Source organism: Narcine bancroftii, chromosome 10 (assembly GCF_036971445.1).
Source record: "Narcine bancroftii isolate sNarBan1 chromosome 10, sNarBan1.hap1, whole genome shotgun sequence".
In the NCBI taxonomy this organism is placed as follows: Eukaryota; Metazoa; Chordata; class Chondrichthyes; order Torpediniformes; family Narcinidae; genus Narcine; species Narcine bancroftii.
In genome coordinates, this window is record NC_091478.1 from 64,271,908 (window position 1) to 64,292,054 (window position 20,147).

The following is a 20,147-nucleotide window of genomic DNA, read 5'->3' on the forward strand; positions in this document are numbered from 1 at the left end:
CTTTAGAATCTCAACCTGAAGTCCCAACCTATCTTTATCCATCATTATCTTAAAACTATTTGCATTGTGATCACTGGACCAAGGTGTTACCTGGCACATATTTTGGTCATCTGTATTGTCTTTAATAGGAGATACAGTATTGCACTCTCTCCCTAGTTTTATTGTATTAATCAAAATAAACTTGATTCACAATAAATTAATTAGAAAAGAAAAAAACTTAAGTCTCTTCCCACCCTTAATTTTGTATTCATACATTTCCATCTCTGTTCATTGTTAATATTTAAACCAGTGCCACCACTATGGTATCTTATTGTTCCTCCCATTCTATTGTTGAGGGACCTCCCCTCTATCTCAGCCTCTCAATGCCTGGTAATGGAAGGACTATAGACTATGGTCCTTTCCCATAGCGTTTGCTTCTCCAAGCCTCAAGGCATCCCTCAGCTTGTCCTCCTGAAGCCTGGAGTGTGTCAAATGGTAACATTCCAGTACTGATATCTCCATGTGCTAAAAGACCAACAGATTTATGTCAGACTAAAATGCAACTTTCACTGAGTTGATGACCTTCCAGCAGTTCTGGATGTCTGGCTTTGTGTGCACTCTCTAGTTAGCAGAACCCTAGAACATTGAGGTGCCAGTCCTGACCCTCTGCAACCAAGTTTTGCTATTTCAGTTTTATTATCAGAGTACATACATTACAACACATACAGGCAGGTAGTGCAAAAGAAAACTGTACACAACGTACAGATGTAAATAAATAAAGAATTATAAACAGATAATGACTGCAATACAGAGAATTAAAAAATCAATAAAGTGCACAAATAAGAGTCCTATTGAAGAGCCTGATGGTGGAGGGGGAGCAGCTGTTCCTGAATCTGGTGTGTGAGTCTTGTGGCCCTGATACCTCTTCCATGATGGCAGCAGCAAGAACAGAGCCTGTGCTGGGTGGTGTGGACCCTTGATGATTAATAATGACCACAATGTCATAATTCCACTTGACAATTCCTGCTCTAAACTTGTCTGCCTTTCCTGTGGTACTCCTTGCATTGATATATATGCACCTGAGAACTTTTTTTTAAATAAAAATTCAAACAGAATATGCAGGTCAGCATTCACTTGTGTGAAAGAAGTATTCTTAAGTTATTACAGCATGAAAAAGCCTTGGATATACCTTCCCACAGAGCTATTGCAGTGTCTGTCTGTAAAAGGGCAGTTTCTGCTCAATTTTTCTATAGATGCTGCGTGACCTACTGAGTTTTTCCCACACTTTTGTGTATTGCACATTTTCTGAAACATTCCCTGCAGTATATTAAAACACTGACTACAGTTTTGGGAATAGGAGTATTTTAGCTGATTTTTTTTTTTAGTATGGCATCTAAGATTTTTTTAATTAGGTAGGATCCTGATGAAACATCTGTTACGGAGTCCAGAGGACCCCAAAAACCAGCAGCAATAGATATGGACCACAACACAGAGTTACTTCAACAAAAGTAGTTTTTATTATATTTGTACAAGAAAACAGAATTAAACTTTAACTTATTACTTAACCTACCTAACTACTTAATCTCCCCTCTAATACTAAGCGCAGGTGTGCGTAATGTATATTTAAGATTAGAAAAGTTCTTTGGATCACAGTCCAATCTCATTGGTTGCAGGCAATTCTTGTACTGTGCACAGAAGTTAGCATTAACAAAGTTCACCAGTCTTTGGTGCTTAACAGGTTACCACTCAGGAGGGTTCTTGCTGGCTTTCAGAGAGATTCCTTTTCCAGGACATCCGCAACTGATTCCTTCTCAATCAGTCTTGCTGATGAAACTTGCCCCCTTCAGGGTTCTCCAGATGATCCTCTTTCTTACAGTTCACCTTTCAGACTGCCAATCTCCTCCTTTGACCAGGCAGCCTTCCAAAGTTTGCCAGCTTGACCTTCTGGAAATGATTTCTGTCTCCTCTGTTTCACACCCTCCCTCTCTGAGAGCAAAACTGTTCTATTCTGCCTGGAAAGATCACATGCTCTCCCAGGCAAGCTGCTGTCAAAACTTTGTCGCCTCCTGCAAAAAGCATTCTGCAAAAGTCCTGCAACTATTCTGTGTTTTAAAATGTGTGTGTGCAAGCTGCTCTAACAATTCCTCCCAAACCACCTCTAAATACTCTGTCACACATCATACAGTTTCATTTTTGAACTGTATTGCCTAGTAGCTGGTAGCACAACAGAAGGAGACATTACTATACTCAGCCAATATATGTCAAATGAATCTTGCCGAAACTGGATACTATGAAATCTTTTACTTAATCAAAATTTTTTTAAAAAGCATGGAAGTTATGAGGTGTGTTTTTTAATAATTCCAGATAGAAAGATGTCTTTTTAAAACTAAATCCATTTAAATTTAAGCTGCTGAGTTTGCCTTGAGCTTTTTTCTTCAAATTGTTTCTTATTATCAAAAAAAACGTAGAATTTACCTGCCCCCATCTAGATCCTTAAATGGAGAAAAAATTACCTTTAGTGAATGCCATTTATTTTGTTTTTTTTTCAGTTGTGGGATTTGTCAGCAGCAAAAATTCTAACCGAATTTACGGATCACACTGGACCTGTAAATATTGTGGAGTTCCACCCCAATGAATATCTGCTGGCTTCAGGCAGTTCTGACAGGTCAGAATGGACGTGTTTTATATTTTGTGATTTTATTTAATACCTGATTTAGATCTTCCCAAAACTTTTCCACTTTCTCACATGCCCAAATTGCATGTACTGTTGTTCCCATTTCCTTCTTACAGCGAAAACATCTGTCTGATACTGTTGGGTCCCAAAAAATCCAGAGATCTTCCTTCTTAGTAATATAAGAAGTAAAGAACTTGGCCTTATGATAGCCTTAGCTGTAGCAAAAAAATGTATAATGTCAACCTGGAAATTAGAAGAGAGCCTAAGAATACAGCAATGGTACATAGAAATGAATAAATGTATTCCATTGGAAAAAAATAACATATAATTTAGGAAATAACATCACAGTATTCGAACAAATTTTGGAACCGTTCATGGAACACAACAGAGAGGTCCTACCGCGGATCTCCACCTCCTAAAATGACAGAATGAGAAGACGACGAAATGAACTGGCCCAGTGTGTAAAAGTAGATGACACAATTTTCTTGTTTATTTTCATCGTGTGATGACATTGTTTAATGGGTTTAATGTATTGTATTGTATATGTTGAATGTTTAGTGGGTGGGGAGGGGGTGGGAAGGAGAGAGGCAAGGGAGGGGGGGAAGGGGAGAAAATGACACTGTGTATATTCAAGAGGGAAATGTTTGTATGTATTTTGGTCAATATGGTTCATAGTGTGAAAAATAAAAAAATTTTTAAAAATGAATGGACGCGTTTTGAAATTGGCCACAATTTCTTAATTTCCAATGTTGTGGGTCCACATTTGTAGTTCTTCTACTTTACATTGTTGTAATGTGCTCCCTTTGGTGATGATGTTCATTTATTTTGAACAGTGCTAATATCCTTTATTTATAAATAGTACTTTTAGGTGCCCAAGAACTAAATTAATTTTAACTCTCCCATAATATGTATGCTAAATGTAATATTTTTTTTAACTGGGTTTAATATGTTTTGAAAATAGAAGATACAAAATATTTAAAGACAAATGACTAAATTCAGTGCTGTAATGTAAAGGTTGTTTATAAATCAGTATAGTAATGGAAATGTGGCTTTGCAATTAAATTCCACAAGTACTTAATCTTCTATTTTTCTCTTTCAGAACAATAAAGTTTTGGGACCTAGAAAAGTTTAAGATGGTGAGCTGCACGGAAGTAAAGAGCACTCCTGTCAGGTATAGGATCTGTGTTGTATGATTTAAAGCAGGATTGTAGCTGGGGTTTTTTTTTGTTGATCCCAAATACGTGTACATTGGGTGAAGTTGGATAATCAGTGAGGAATTGCTCATCTTGTTTGTTTGTTGAAGTGTTACTGCCAGTGAGCTTTAGAATTATGAGTAGCACATTGGTGTAATTCAATGATAGTTGCAGCAATAATGTCGATTTCTATCTGCTTTTTCATTTTGGTTATGGCTGTCCTTTTCAGTTGGCTGAAAGTTTTTTTTGGGTGGAACTTCTGTAATTGAGTACCATCATTTTCTTTTTTGTTCACAATTTTTTCCCCTTTGGCATCCTCCATGGATCTGCTAATATTTTTTTCAGTGTTATTGATGAGGTCACTGTATGTATTTCAAAGCTACCTTTTTAAGGGATTTTCAATAAAGCTGAAGCTCATCTGTCCTTGCCTTTTGACCTTGTGCATGAACTTTTTGCTATGGCTTTGTGCTTGAGACTGGGAATGGTTGTTGATTTCAACTACATCACATCCTCTTCCTTTGACTAATGATAGCAATGGCCTTGTCATTGCAGCACGTGAGAATATAACTTGGTTAAAGCCAGCATTCATCTTGTGACTTCATTGGTCCGTTTCTATGTTCTATTACCAGATAAAGTATACTTTGATGTAGGTACCTTAATTTTTGTTGGATTGGTGTAAATTCTGAAATAATTGATTATTTGATGAGCTGATTAATTTCCATAGTTGCTGTATACTTGGATACATTGTCATGAAGCTGATTCAACTTTGCAATGGCTAGAATGTATGACATGAGTTTCCCATTGACAAAATTGCTCAGTTAATATTTTTTTCCACATTTCTTCATTTTGTTTTAGGTGTATTTTATTCAATCCAGATGGATGTTGTCTATACAGTGGATCTCAGGATTCATTGCATGTTTACGGCTGGGAACCTCCACGTTGTTTTGATGTACTTCATGTTAACTGGGGTAGAGCAACAGATCTTGCCATCTGTTCCAATCAATTGGTATGTCCTGTTCAGTCATGGGGATTAAGCAATACACAAATAGCAGTTAGAAGAAATTTAGTTAAATATTGGGATTACATATATAGTAATTAAAAAGCCATACATCTTTGTTATTAAAAATTAAGATTCCAAGAAGTGATTACACTGCTGAACGAAAGAGAATGACACAATAGATGAATGATGATGATCATTTTGTTATATTCATGTTTATACATGGCACAGCCCAGGAACAGGCCCTTCGGAGCAAGTATCTGTGCCGAACATAATATCCAAATCAAACTAAAAAATCTGCGGCTTGCACCTGATGTTTGTGTGTGTGTACTTAAATGCTACTATGGTAGCCCATTCCAGGCACCTAGCCCTCTGCAGTTTTTAAAAAAAGGTCCCACACTTCCCTTAAACTTCTTCCTCTTCACCTTGAACACTTCCTCCAGTGTGTGATGCTTTTGCCCTGACGAAAACTTCTGACCGTCCACCCTATTAATGCCTCTTATGATTTTTATAAAGCCCTATCAGATCATCCCTCAACCCAGAGAAAAGAACAAAACCCATAATTCAAACTCTCTAAACCAGGCCACATCCTGCTAAATCTCTTCTGTATCATTTACAAAGCCTTGCTATCCTTCTTGTAATGGAGCAAACAGAATTGAACTCAGAATTCCAAATGTGCTTAACCAAAGCTCAATCTTATCCTGGTCCATAACTATCTTGAAAATTAAGGAAGAGTGATCACTATTCCCAAAATATTTCCCCATTCAAATTCTGATCACCAGGGTTGGCTTATTTGCCAGCAGAAGATCTACTACTTCAAGAAACTCCTGGATGCACTTAACAATTTTTACCCCATCTAAACCTCTGGTATTTGTAACATCTTGGTCAATATTCAGGAAATTGAAGTCTCCAATGTCTATAACCCCGTTGCATTTGTAACTTTCCTTAACCTGTCCACATATCTGTTCCTCCATTTCCTAATGGCTATTGGGAAGCCTATAATATCGCCCTATCAAAGTGATTGCACCTTCGTTATATCTGATCTCGCTCCACACTGTCCCAGTAGTTGAGCACACCATTGGGTTCTCTAAATGCAGCTATGACACTCTACCTGATTGCCACCTCTTTTAACTCCTTTATCCCATCTGAAACAACAAAAACTAGAAACATTTATCTTGGCAAAATACTGTGGACCTTGAAAAAGTAATTGGCATCAACAATTGAGAGGAAAAAAATTAATTTTAAAGTCAATAACTGATCAATTCTAATGGAAGGTTATAATTTTGAGAAACTAACTCTTTATATTATCCATTTTTGTCATCCGCTTGGTATGCTTTTGCACTTGTGCAAAAGGGGAAATTCCCTGATGTCTAAAATTCTTCATCTTAACCAATATCACTTAACACAAATTCGCTCTTTATTCACCTTGTTGCCAGAAATTTTGTCTGACAAATGGCAGATGTATGTTACTGACTTCACATCTGTTTTTCATAAGTAATTGATTAACAAGAAGGCGCCCCTGCAGCACTGAGTGAGCTCAGCAGTAAGGATGGTGCTGCAGGCTGAAAAGTGAGAATGATTGTAACTTTTGCTAGCTCCATTTAAAGAATTAGGTATAATTTGTAATAGGGTATTGAAATAAGTCTTGATGATTTGGGAGAGTAATTTTAGTGATGAGAGAAAAGTGGTTAAAGATTGCACGAAAGATTAAAGCAAAAGTTTCCTGCCAATCCTTTCACAGCTGAAAGATCAGAAGTGGACTTCTTGTGTTCTTGCTCTCTGGAGCTGTTTATTATATTTTCAATTGGTGTAGTATTTTGTGTGTTCTGGTATGAAGCTCCAAATTGTGATCTGACTCAATATGGTGGATTATCATGTTCTTGGTCAAGGTATTTCAGGTAATACATTGAAATAAAAGATTAGGTAATTTTAAAAATAATTGGTGGAATTAGCAATATGTGCTATACACTTATGTTTGCGCCTGAAATAACTGTTCTGCTTGAACATGTTATCTTAATGTGAAATATAAGCACTTTTTGCTGTTTACATCAAGTGCTGTTTTCTATCATTATGCTCTTCTTCATGTAATAGATTGGAGCTTCTTTCAGTCAAGTGACAGTTTCAACATTTGTAGTGGATCTGAATAGAGTGAAGAAGACTGGTTCAATTGTCCAGGGCACAGTCGATGATGAAAAACTCTTCAATCTACCAGTAATGAAAGGAGCTGCAATCAGACGCAATTATGAGCGACCACTAACCAGCTGCAACAGACCTCAAAGGTAAAGTAACCTGTATTGTTCATACACTACAAGGAGACTCCAGATCAAAGGGATGTCCCTTTATTTGTTCCTGTTTCTTTATAGGCATTGGTTTAAATTTGTCCAAGGTCCATGATGAATTGGGGTACTTTTGTGATGAGAATGAAGAAGGTAGCTCCCTCTTTCAAACTGTTTTTGACCAAGCTTTTGGTAGTCTTCTCGCAGTATTGATTTTTTTTGTGCCTTGAAATCATTTTGGAGGGTGTTTTTGGTTCAATACACAAATGGAACTGATTGGTAAATGATCTGCGGTAGCAATTCTGCTTCAAATGCAAAGTGTGTTGTCTCAGTAGCAAAGTGAAAGAAGAGCCAGAGAATGAAGGAAGAAACCAGAGTGCAGAGGAGGAGAAGGATGACAAGGAGTCAACTGCGGAAATCCGAAACCCAGAGGAATACAAGGAGATCTTCCAGCCACAAAATGCTATTGGTCAGCAAAGCTCTTTTCCTTATACTTCTACACGCATTGAACATGTTTAAGAATGTAATGGATTTTATAGAATTATTAAAAGCAGTTTGGTGAATAACTTAGTTTCAGTTTGAATATTTGTGAAATGTTCTTTTTGGAAATAGTTGCTGTCAAATTTTGATTGATTAATCTGTTGCTTTATGATCCAAGTAACAATCAAATAATATTTGATGTAGAAATTTTTATATTAATTTCTTTTAGTTTTTGAAATTGTAATGTTTGAATTGTAGATGTTGAAGCTACAATTCAAATCCCTTGAAAAGAGCACCCTTATTACTGACATTTTTTTTTAAGTTTTCTCGGTTATTGATGATAATGAATACAATCCTATAAACATTTTTCTGTCACATGGTACCCACATGGTTGTCATTGATGTTTACAATGAAAGCTAGCTTAACTTTCATCAAGAAACCTTTGAATTGTGCAAACATTCTGGAATTTTTTTTAAAGGCATCTTGCTGCATTGTAGAATCCGGAGTTATAGGTTGCAGATGAACTTCAAAATATTGAGCTATCTCAATAATGAATTGTGGGGAGTGGGGGGGGGTGGTGAAACACACATGATATCAATGATAAAGATTGATTTAATACAGGGGTGGCCAAACTTGCTTCACCTAAGAGCCACATGCAATAAACTTCAGATGTTTAAGAGCCACAAGACAAGAAAAACTATTACATTTTTTACTCTTGCTTGCACATTTTGTTACAAAAACTTAATATAATATTAAGAAGTCATGTGTGTAATAATGATTATTCATGTATATAGTTTTTAAATTGCTAATTTGTATTAGTTTCAATAATCAAAAAGAACACGTGCATTCCAAATATTTTATTTATACTGATAAGTCCTTGTTTGGGGCGTTGAAAGCTTTGATGGATGGGTGGCCAGGGTGTTGTGAGCTAGGATGGGCTAGTGGGACTGGGTGGTAAGTTGGTGTTTGGGGTATCAGGAACTTGGATGAGCAGCCAGGGTCGGGAGGTGAGTCCAAGTTGGGGCCGTTGGGAACTTGGATAGGAGGGCATCGGGAGCTCGAATGGGCGGGAAGCTGGTGCCTGTGTGTGAGTCCGTGGTCAGGGCTGTTGATATTTGTTACATTATATTTTGGTTATATTATAATGAAACACGTGGCCTAGTTTTGGTTGACTTGGAGTTGAATTCAACTCAGAAATTTTCTATTGTTTCAATACTTGGAGCATTTTTGCCTTTTCCTATTGGTAAAAAGATTGATAATTTAGTGGTCAAACACATGATTAGGATTTGGTTCCAGTTTAGAAAACCTTTTGGACTCCAAAGATTTTTTCTTTTTGGTCTATTCTATCGAATTACTTTTTTCAACCTTCTTTGATGGACTCTGCTTTTCAGAAATGGTTCAGATTAGGTATTAAGGATTTTTATGATTTATTTATTGATAATAATCTTGCTACATTTGAGCAACTCTCTGCCGTGACAGGTTGTTATATTTTATATTGTATGTAGTTATGTTTTAAAGGAGATAAATTGTGGCTTTTTTTTTAGTGGAGGTCACAGACAAACCCTTCAAAACAGATCTCATTTAAAATGCCAGAGCTCTGCTCAAGCCAGTCAGTTCAGACTCAGAGTGCCTTTGCAAAAACTTTGAAGAATGCCTATAAGGATTTCACAAATAGGTTTTAATTGGACATGTTGTGGAGCAATGGATTATTGTTTTGGAAAGCAACATGAACGAACTTGGAAAATTAGGTCCGGAACCGCAGTCTGTCTGAGTACAATTGGCTGTTCTAAAAGGGTCATGTAGTTTTTTTTTTTCTCTGTGTGTGTGTGTGTGTGTGTGTGTGTGTGTGTGTGTGTGTGTGTGTGTGTGTGTGTGTGTGTGTGAGAGAGAATTCAGTTTTACAGTCAGCAGCAGCAGCTGGGACTGGAACAGGACAAGCTGGAAAGCTTGTGGAAAAACCCATTTTGAAGATGGGTTGTGAGTTCTTAGTTCAGCCTAGTCAAAGCCCTTGTGGTCCATAAAAGAGGAGAGGACTGGCTGCATAATGTTTCACTTGAAATAAGGGAAACAAAAAGGAACTCTGTGGTGACCTTAAAGAAAAAGGTTACTATCTGGAAAACCCTGATGGGGCAAGTTTCTTCAGCAAGACACTGAAGTGGCTGATCAGAAAGAATCAGTTATGGATGTCCAATGTGCAAGAAATCTCTCTGAAAACTGACAAGAACCTTCCTGAGTGGTAACCATTTACATTTCAAGCACCAAAGCCTGGTAAAATTCATAAATGTTAAATTACGTGCACAGTATAAGAATTGCCTGAAACTGGTGAACTTGGGGGAGTGAGAAGTGAGATTGGACTGTGAATCAAAGAACTTTTTTTTTTAAACTTGTGCACTTCGAATTAGAAGAGGGTTAAGTTAATAGTAATAAGTAATAAGTAAAAGTTTGAAACTATAATCAGTTGTCTTCTTAAGTTGAAGAAAATCTACTGGGAAGCTCATTGAGAAATATTGTTGCCTTGTTGGTGTTTTTCTGACAGCTCGAACTCCACCTCGGCGAGTTGATCCCTTCCCTGCTCCACCAGAAGATGGTAAGTTCCTTTTGAAAGATCTTCTTATGGGCATCTGTGGGTGATAGTTTGTTTCATTTATTCTTGCTTTGGGAAAAATTGCATCCTTTTTTTGATCACTTTGGAGAAGTCTGCCGCTTTCAATGCAAGTGTTGAACATGTTTCCATTTGCACACTAGGTGGCAGTTTAATACATAATTTATTTTGCATGCAATGTTTTGTTTCCCAGTTTAATCACATGAAGCTGATTCTGAAATTTAGAAAAAAAAATCTCCCACCTTTCTAGTGAAAGTAATAAACTACATTGGTCATTTTATCTTTAAAGTGTACGTTTCCAGGTACTCAATAACCAAACATTTACAAATGTCTATTTGCTTTAGTGATGACCATTTATACATGTTGTTTCATTTGCAGTCACTGGACTTAAAGTTAAGGCTCATTGGTGCTTGTCATTGTGTACATTTTGTTAATTTTGCCTGATGGATTTTTGTGTAGATAGTATTTCAGTGAAGGAACCTGAGAAAGTGACTCCTCCAACAGAGATGTATTCTGCGGGAATAAAAAGATTACAGGTCAGTAATGTAATTTGCAAGACCTTTTCTCATGAGCCATTAATCTAGTACATGTATCAACCCAGCAATGTACCTTCTATAAAACAAATCAAATACTAAATTTCAGGACCTCCCTTTGTATTTGGATTAGCACAACAGCACTTGACAAACTTAACCATTGAATTACTGAGAGTTCGTGGAATTCCCAGTTGTCTTCTGCTAGAATGCTCAAATGAAAATCAGCTAAAGACTGAATGATACCCTTTCTCATTGAGAGCACTCCTGAAAATTTCCAGTCACATCATTTGCCTTTGGTTACTATTGGATACCATTTAATCATCAGCAGGACTGTAGCTGTCAATTTAAGGTCTTTGCAATCAGATCTAGGATTTGTTGCTCCACCAATTTGGGGCCTGCTGTTGCTATTATTCTTTCCAAGTTGCACCCGAAGATTTTGGGTTTAATTGTTGTGCCATAAGGAAAAAATGAGGATATGCCCTATCTTTGGCACACATCAGTGAGATCATTGCTGATCTTTGATTTCAGATCCAGTGTTCCTTCCGCCCAAAATTGTATTGATCTCTGCAAGGAATGTACTGATCAACTTAGTGGCCATGGATCACTGAAGCTGAGAAAGCCCAAGGTTTTCAATCCTCCGGATAAAAATGTTTGTCTTCATTGCTTGAGTTTAACCCCTGATTACAGCATTGAGTATGTCTGAGAATGGTGATTTTTGGACCCCAAAGGAAATTGGAAGATAAGAGATTAAATAAAATGGATTTATGACGGAGCAAGATTGTGGTGCCATCTGCCCAATTCCTGGTCTATTCCTTGTGTTCTTGACATCTTTCAGTCCCATAGGATGAGTCTTGTAAATTTTAGAGCACTCCTTTGATAGCAGCCTTCACTGCTGTTTGAAAATGGTGGCACTGCTGTAACGGCAGTGCTGCCACTCATGCGGAGCCACGGGGAGTGAGGAGCTGAGATGCAGGGTCCAACCATCAACTCAACTGCCATCAGCTCCACGCAGGCTTTGAATGACCTGTTAAAGGAGGCAACGGTAATTTGATTAAAATCCTGCGACTGCGGGGTCTGCGCCCAAGATGGCGGTGCCTCTGTTTGGCAGCAGCCACGAGGGGTTGCAGACTCCAAGGGAGTGGAAGACTGGCACAAGGCACCAGAAAACAGGGAGACCATCCCCCATCTGAGAAGGAGAAGTAGCGGAGATGACCCACGGGACAGTGACCATGGTGGTGGACCAGTGAGGTGGCTCTGTGGCTGAAAGACATACATGTGGTGGGCTGCTGGTGACTTGAGGTGAGGAACCCATGGAAACTGCTGTCAGGAGACTGCTGAAGACTGGCTTGAAACTAACTGAAGGGGTACCAGGTATCGGAACTGGGATATGAAGGGGTGCCGAAAGAGCTTAAGGGTTCCTGACTGTATTGGAGGTTTGGATCTGGAGCTCGAGTTGCTAATGGTTTGGTCTGGACTCTGTGTGGCTGCAGGGGCTGCGGAAGGGCTGGAGGCAAATCTACGGACACTCGATGACAATGGGGGGAACTCTCTTTTGCTTCTCTTTCTCTGACTGTAAGAGGCGCTTCAGGCAATTTCTGCCTTACACCAGGCAAAAGCAATTTCATGTAATATGACACTGTTTTATACAATGACAATGGTCAATGTGGCAATGGTCATTGGTCATTGACCACCGCCAGTGGGCTGATAACGCCTCAAACCGTGCATCTTGGCGCCTCACAGTTTGGCGGGCAGCAACCTCCTTTGAAGAAGACCGCAGAGCCCACCTCACTGATAAAAGGCAAAGGAGGAAAAACCCAACACCCAACCCCAACCAACCAATTTTCCCTTGCAACCGCTGCAATCGTGTCTGCCTGTCCCGCATCGGACTTGTCAGCCACAAACGAGCCTGCAGCTGACGTGGACTTTTTACCCCCTCCATAAATCTTCGTCCGCCAAGCCAAAGAAGAAAAGAAGAAATACAATGACAATAAATTTCAACTTGATCTTGTTCAGTACTACTTGAACAAAAAGTGATTTTAAAAAGATTGTTACATCTCAAAGTAGTTCAAAGTTTAGATTTATTGTCAGATTACAAACATAATATTTTTTCCTGCAGGCTAGGCAGTTTCGGAAGTGCAAAAAAACTGTACCTAAGAAAATATACATACTATATGCAAAAGAGAAATGTGAACCGAGAGAGAAATGTAAACAAACTGCAATACAGGAAAAAATATTCAGTAATAAATAATGCGCAAAATAAGAGTCCTTTATTGAGTCTCTGCGTTTGTTGTTTAGGGGTCTGATGGTGGAGAGTAGCAACTGTTCCTGAACCTGGTGGTACAGAGCAGGTCCTGGATGGTGTGGATCCTTGATGATTGCTGCTGCTCTCTGACAGTAGAATTCCATATAGATTTTCTCAATGGTGGGGAGAGTTTTGCCTATTATGTACTGAGCTGTGTCCACTACCTTTTGCAGGGCTTTCCACTCAAGTATTGGTGTTCCCATTCCAGGATCATGATGCAGCTGGAGAGCACACTTTTCACTATCATCTGTGGAAGTTTTCCAAGGTTTTCAGTCACACCAAACCTCCACAAACTTCTGAGGAAGTAGAGGTGCTGACATATTTTCTACGAGATGCCATTAGTGTGTTGGGTCCAGGAAAGGTCCTCCAAGATAGTAACTCTGAGGAACTTAATTTTTCTCACCCTCTCCATCTCTGATCCTTTAATGATCATTGGTTTTCCCTTCCTGAAGTCTACAGTCACCTCCTTGGTCTTGGTGACATCGAGTGCAAGGCTGTTAGTACATCATGTTTTCAATCACCTTCTGTATGCTGACTCATTACCCTCTTTTTATACAAACCATTAACGTGGTATCCTCAGCATATTTGAAGATGATGATATTGTGTACCAAGCCACACAGTCACATGTAAAGCAAGCAGAGCAGAGGGCTCATTATGCAGTCCTGTGGTGCTCTGGTCCTGATGGAGATGTTCTTATTAATCCTCACTAATTGGGGTCTGGAGGTGAGGAAATCCAGGATCCAATTACACAATGGTTATTGAGGCCAAGATCTTGGTGTTTCCTGATCAGTTTTGAGGGAATAATAGTGTTGAATGCCGAACTATAGTCAATTAAGACCATTTTGATGTATGTGTCTGTCCAGGTGTTGAGCCAGTATTCATGAAAGGACAGATTTGAGAGATGCTCATTGGCATTTGGAACCTCTCTTCAATGTGGATTGCTGTAATCAGATTAATTAAATGCGGAATTTTAAAGGAAAAAAGTTGGTCAATATGGAATTGTGTGATTTTTGTTAGAAGTGAATGGTTTTGTAGCCAGGTTGATTGACTGAACTGCCATAATTGAAGCCTTTTAAAATGATAATGCTGATAAAGTCCCACTAACCAACGTCACAAATTTTCAGGTCTCCAGTACTGAATTTCAAATATCTTTAGATGAAATGCATTCTGGTTAGATTATTGGGCAAGTGAGACTTGCTGAAGTAGTACCTGAGGTGGATATGGGATTGAATGTCGTGGATCTAAATTGGTCAACTTCAATTTCAGGTTTTTGTGAAATATTTAATGATGTCTGTAAATCTTGTGCTTTACTACTGTTGTCATCATACATGATACTAATAAACAGACATCCATTGTAGCCAATCAAATTTGTGTTTGCATGCAAATTGGAACAAATTTCAGGAAAATAGTTAAGAAAATCTGCATATGCTGTGTTTGTAGTTCAAAACACAAGTGTGCTAGAGAAACTCAGCAAGATGTTCCTTATGTCGCAAAGATAATCAATTGGGGGGGGGTGGGGGCATGGCAAGATGGCGTAGAGTCTAGACGTGTAATTTCAACCTCTCTGGCCAGACTTTTAAGTACCTGTTTTTTAACTTTTTGTTTTCAAGTTTAACTTTTTAAATTTTAGTTTAAAGTATTAAGGAATTATTATGGCCACTAATGGTAAAAAGACTAAACCTCAAGTGTAGAAGAAGTTACATTTTAGAAGTGCTGAAGATTTGGGGCCTAGACGACTTGATACAGCCCCAGGCTCAATCTCTTCATTGTCTAAACCCCAAAGACTGCCTGTGGGAGCTGAAAAAAATGTCTATTGCTCACCAAGTGAAGGATGGCGCTGGAATTACCCATTCTCCAGAAGAAGGTGCCTGTTCCCAAGAAGTGGACCCCGATTTGGAAAGCCTTTCAATTTCAACGGAGGGAGCACGCAGGAAGATGACTCCATTGTTGGAAATGCATCAGGTAGCATTTCAATCTGAAGAAATCATTTTTCTTTGCGAATTGATGAGAAAACAACGAGATACAGGGGGAGACCAGCAGCGACTCCCTGAGGAAGTCGGAGTGCCATCACTGGGAGTCCAGACCCGCAGTAAAACTTTTAAAATGCCTTCTGTTGAGTTGCAGCAAGAGCTGCAGTTACCTTGTTCTGCCACTATGTCAGAGAGAGCAGAGCTGAGTTTTACCAATTCACAGTGTATGCAATTGAATGCTATTGTTTAAGCTGTTATAATACCTGGAATGGATTTGTTGACATCTCAAATGAATGAAATGGTTCAAATGAATGCTGGTATAAGTTCAGAATTAAATATGGTTAAGACACATGTGGATGCATCTTGTGAAGATTTTAAAAAATTTCAGACTGCTTTTTTGGACTGTAAACAACAAGTGACTTCTAACACAGAAAAAGTGTTGAAGGTGGAAAAATCAATCATAGAACTAGGAGAATGTGAGAAGGAGGTAGAAAGAAAAAAATAGATTACTTGGAGAATCAAAGCAGAAGGAATAATGTGAAAATTGTTGGTTTGCCAGAAGGTATAGAAGGACAAGATCCTCTTCATTTCTTTAAACACTGGATTCCGCAAATAATAGGGCAAGAATTTTTCTCTGGGGGATTGGTACTGGAAAGAGCCCATAGAGCTCTAAGAAGAACACCCTCAGCTGGTCAACCACCGAGACCAGTAATAATTTGATGTTTGAGTTATTTGGACAGAGAAGCAATACTTCGACTTGCAGTACAAAATGCGAGACAACGACAAACCCCATTATTGATTCAGAATAGCAGTCTTTTTTTATCCTGATTTGAGTCAAGAGGTCATTCAACGTCAACATCAATTCAATCCAGTTAAAGAAGTTTTGTGGCGTAAAGGTTATAAGTCTACTTTTCGTTACCCTGCAGTGTTGGTGTTTTATGGAGACTATCAATTTCGGTTTTTTGAAACTGATCTTGAAGCAATGATTTTTGCTGCTTCATTGCCAGATATAAGAGGACAAAGACATAGTCCACCATTATCTCCTAAAGAAAAATCTGGTTGTTCTGGAAATGGAAGAAATGGGAAAAACGGGAATGGAAAGAGTTTACCTCCTTCTGAAATGGGATCTTCGAGATTGGAATCTTCTGGATGAAAAGAAGAATTTTCTTCTTCTATTTTTTTCTTTTGTTATTATGATATTTTGATGCTATTGACTGTTTGTCTGGGGAGGGGGAGATTTGCACTAAGTTCTTTACTAGTCATCACACAACCTTGATGACTAGGTCCTTTATGACCCACACCCAATTTTTGTTTAGGGGATTACTACCTTTTGGTAGTTTTTTTGGGGGGGATAATTTTCTTTTTTACATTTTTTTAAATTTTATTTAGTTTTTAATTTGTGATTTTTTTTTCTATTGGCGGGCCTATATATGTTGATTTGAGTGTTTATATAAAGATATTATTGGTATCTAGTAATAATAGATATGTCAAAGTTGAGGTTTGCTACTTTTAATGTTCGAGGATTAAATAGTCCGATGAAGCGCAAGTGAGTCTTGGCGTATATTAAGAAAATGAAAATTGATATTGCCTTTTTACAAGAAACACATTTGAATGTGAAGGAAAGCGTGAAATTAAAAAGGGACTCGGTTGGGCATGTATATTCTTCATTTAATTCTAGAGCTAAAGGTGTAGCAATTTTGATACATAAAAAATTATCTTTTGAATTACAATCAATGGAGGAAAAGGCAGGATGTATTCTTAAATTGAATTGTAAGATTTTTTAGTGAATTTTGGACTTTACTTAATATTTATGCCCCAAATGCAGATGACGAAATATTTATTTCAGATGCATTTTTATGTTTGGATCAGACTAATGATAATAGTTGGTGGTGATTTTAATTGTGTTTTGGAACCTTTATTAGATAAATCTCCGAAGAAAGTTTAAAAAATCCAAGATGGCAATTCAGGTCCAAGCGTTGATGAAAGATCTTAATTTAGTAGATATTTGGAGACGTCTTAATCCGATAGAGAAAGATTTTTCCTTTTATTCATCTAGACGTGAATCGTTTTCAAGGATTGACTTTTTTTTAGTATCGGCACATTTACAAGGGAAAATACAGCAAGCGGAATATAAAAGTAGGGTGATTTCAGATCATTCTCTGTTAAATTATATATATGAAACTTCTGAGAGAACTCAAATAGTTTATCATTGGAGATTTAATACAATGTTGTTAAAAATATGGAATTTATTGATTTTTTGAAAAAACTAATTTTTTTGAAAGAAAATTCTAATTCTGTTCAAAGTAAGTTTTTATTATGGGATGCTATGAAAGTCTATTTGAGAGGACAAATAATTAGTTATATTTCTAAAATAAAAAAGAATCGATTAAATCAGAGTCTTGAATTAGAGAAACAGATCGATGAGTTAGAAAAGGAATTTTAGAAAGATATTACAGAAGATCAGAAAATAGAATTATCTAGGCTGAAATTGAAATATAATACTTTGCAATCTTATCAATTTGAATGTGTGATTAACAGGACTAAACGGTATTATGAATGGGGAGAGAAAGCAGATAAGGTATTGGCGTGGCAATTAAAGAAAGAACAGATATCGAGGACTATTAATGCTGTTAGACGGAATTCTCTTATTACTTATAAACCTCGTGAGATTAATGATGAATTTTACTCATTTTATGAAAAGTTATATACATCTGAAGGAAAACAAGAAACTGGATCGATTGATCTTTTTTTTACCACAGTTGAATTTACTGATATTAGAGGATGGAGATATACAGGAGTTAGAAGAACCATTTACTGATTTGGAAATTAAAATGGCTATGTTGGAAATGCCGAACGGTAAATCGCCTGGTGATGATGGATTTTCGGTTGAATTTTATAAAATTTTTTATGATGATTTATCTACAGTGTTTGGGGATGTATTATGTCAAGTTAGAGAACATTATGAATTACCTGAGTCTTGTTCTAGTGCTTTAATTACAGTAATTTCTAAAAAAGATAGAGATCCTTTGATGGTATCTTCAATATAGACCAATAGATTTCGACAATCCTTAGATGCAGAAAAAGCATTTGATAGAGTTGAATGGAATTTTTTGTTTAAAGTTTTGGAGAAATTTAAGTTTGGTCCTTCTTTTATTGGTTGGATTAGGGCTCTATATAGTAAACCGGTAGCTAGAGTATTGACGTATGGTTTGATTTCAGAATCTTTTAAGTTAACTCGATCAACTTGTATTACCAGCTTTGTTTGCGTTAGTGATTGAACCTTTAGCACAGTTGATCAGACAAAATACACAGATACAAGGTATGAAAGTTTTAGATGAGGAGTATAAAATTAATTTATTTGCTGATGATGTATTGATGTATTTAATAAACCCAGCTCAGTCACTTTTGCATTTGAAGGAATGTTTAATACAATATGGATATCTTTCTGGATATAAAGTTAATTGGGGAAAAATGTGAAATATTACCGGTAAGTGAAGGAGATTATTCAGTTTATAAGAATATTATTAATTTGAAGTGGGGACTGATCGAATTAAATATCTGGTTATAATTTTGAATGTTAATTATCAATCTTTATATAAATTAAATTATGCTCTGTTAATGAAAAAAATTAAAACTGATTTGATTAAATGGAAAGATTTACCTATTAATTTAATGGGAAGGATAAATACAATTAAGATGAATATCTTTCTGCCGTATACAATATATGTTTCAAACTATTCCGTATTTACTTGATAAATTTTTTGTTTGAGATTTGAATAAAATGGTTAGGGAGTTTTTATGGAGGGGTAAATTTTTGAGAGTAGCTTTGAATAAATTAACTTGGAAATATGAGTTAGGGGGACTACGTTTACCACATTTAAAAATTATTATGAAGCAGCCCAATTTAAATTTATTAGTTCATTGATGGATTTGGTACGGCCTCCGAGTTGGGCTAAAATTGAGATGGCAAGTATTTCTGAATTTGAAATGCATCAATTTTTGTTTAGGTGGAATATAAATTTGTAACAACTATATAATGTGCCTATACTAAAACATTTAATGAAGTTATGGAAAAAGAAAAAATAAAATGATAGGCTCTAGGGATAAATTATTGGCTTTGACTCCGTTGTATAATAATCAACTTATTTCTTTTTCAATACATAATCAAAGTTTATTGCATTGGAGATTTAAAGGTGTGAAAAATATTTGGGAGATTGTTTTAAAGAGGGTAAGTTTTTATCTTTTAATCAGATGAGGGAAGATTTTGGTATTGATAATGGGAAGCGGATATTGGTTTTATTTTTTCTGAAGATGATTGGTTAGATATCTGTTATGATAGTGTAACTAGATTGATAAATGCACGTTATGCAATGATTAATTACTATTTTTTAATCAATTATATTTGACACCTGAAAATTAAAAAAATATGGTTTTGATGAATCAGATTTGTGTTTTAGATGTGGTGATACGGTTGGAACTTTTTTTCATGCCGTTTGGTCATGTATACATATACAATCTTTTTGGAAGAAAATTCAATTGTTTTTAGAATATCTGTATAAGATTAAAATAGTTTTAGATCCAACAGTATTTGATTAGATAAATTCCAGCTTGCTTTTGTATATTTAGCTTTATCTGTAGCGAAAAAATGTATTGCTAATAAGTGGAAAGATACAAATATGATTGATATTAATAGATGGCATAATGAGATGAAATATTGTTTAATAATGGAAAAAATTACATGTGCTTTGCATGATAATTATAATTTTTTTTTATTAATAAGTGGCTCTTATACTTGGAATAGTTACATTTCAATTTATATTGACTAGATTTTAATATGTATATTTAACTTTTTCTTTAATATTCTTTCTTTTTTTTATGGCTCTCCTTAGGAGAGTTGGCTGAGGGGCGGGGGGGGTTTTCTATATAAAAAAAACATTCATGTTCATGTTTAATTGCTGCATATGTCATATATTATTTGTTTTTTGAACGAAAAAATTAAGTTTAAAAAAAAATCAATATTTCAGGCCTGAGACCTTTGTCAAGATACAAGCAAAAAGCAGACAGGTACCTGAATAAAGTGGTGTGGGGAGACGCAAGGTTAGGAGCACTGGCCCACATGCAAGAGATCACAGATGGATATG

The 20,147-nt window shown here is 36.6% G+C and overlaps 1 protein-coding gene across 2 annotated transcripts in view; it reads left to right on the top strand.

Annotated features, from left to right (window-relative positions):
• katnb1 (katanin p80 (WD repeat containing) subunit B 1) overlaps positions 1-20,147 on the top strand; it is a 70,306-nt gene that overhangs the window by 40,371 nt on the left and 9,788 nt on the right. The window contains exons 7-13 of one of the 2 annotated variants that reach the window (XM_069901105.1): positions 2,529-2,644; positions 3,753-3,824; positions 4,702-4,852; positions 6,935-7,122; positions 7,452-7,588; positions 10,136-10,186; positions 10,661-10,737. In XM_069901105.1, the coding sequence (XP_069757206.1) occupies positions 2,529-2,644; positions 3,753-3,824; positions 4,702-4,852; positions 6,935-7,122; positions 7,452-7,588; positions 10,136-10,186; positions 10,661-10,737 (792 nt within the window). The remainder of the gene's footprint in view (positions 1-2,528; positions 2,645-3,752; positions 3,825-4,701; positions 4,853-6,934; positions 7,123-7,451; positions 7,589-10,135; positions 10,187-10,660; positions 10,738-20,147) is intronic. The other variant, XM_069901106.1, reaches the window with a different exon arrangement.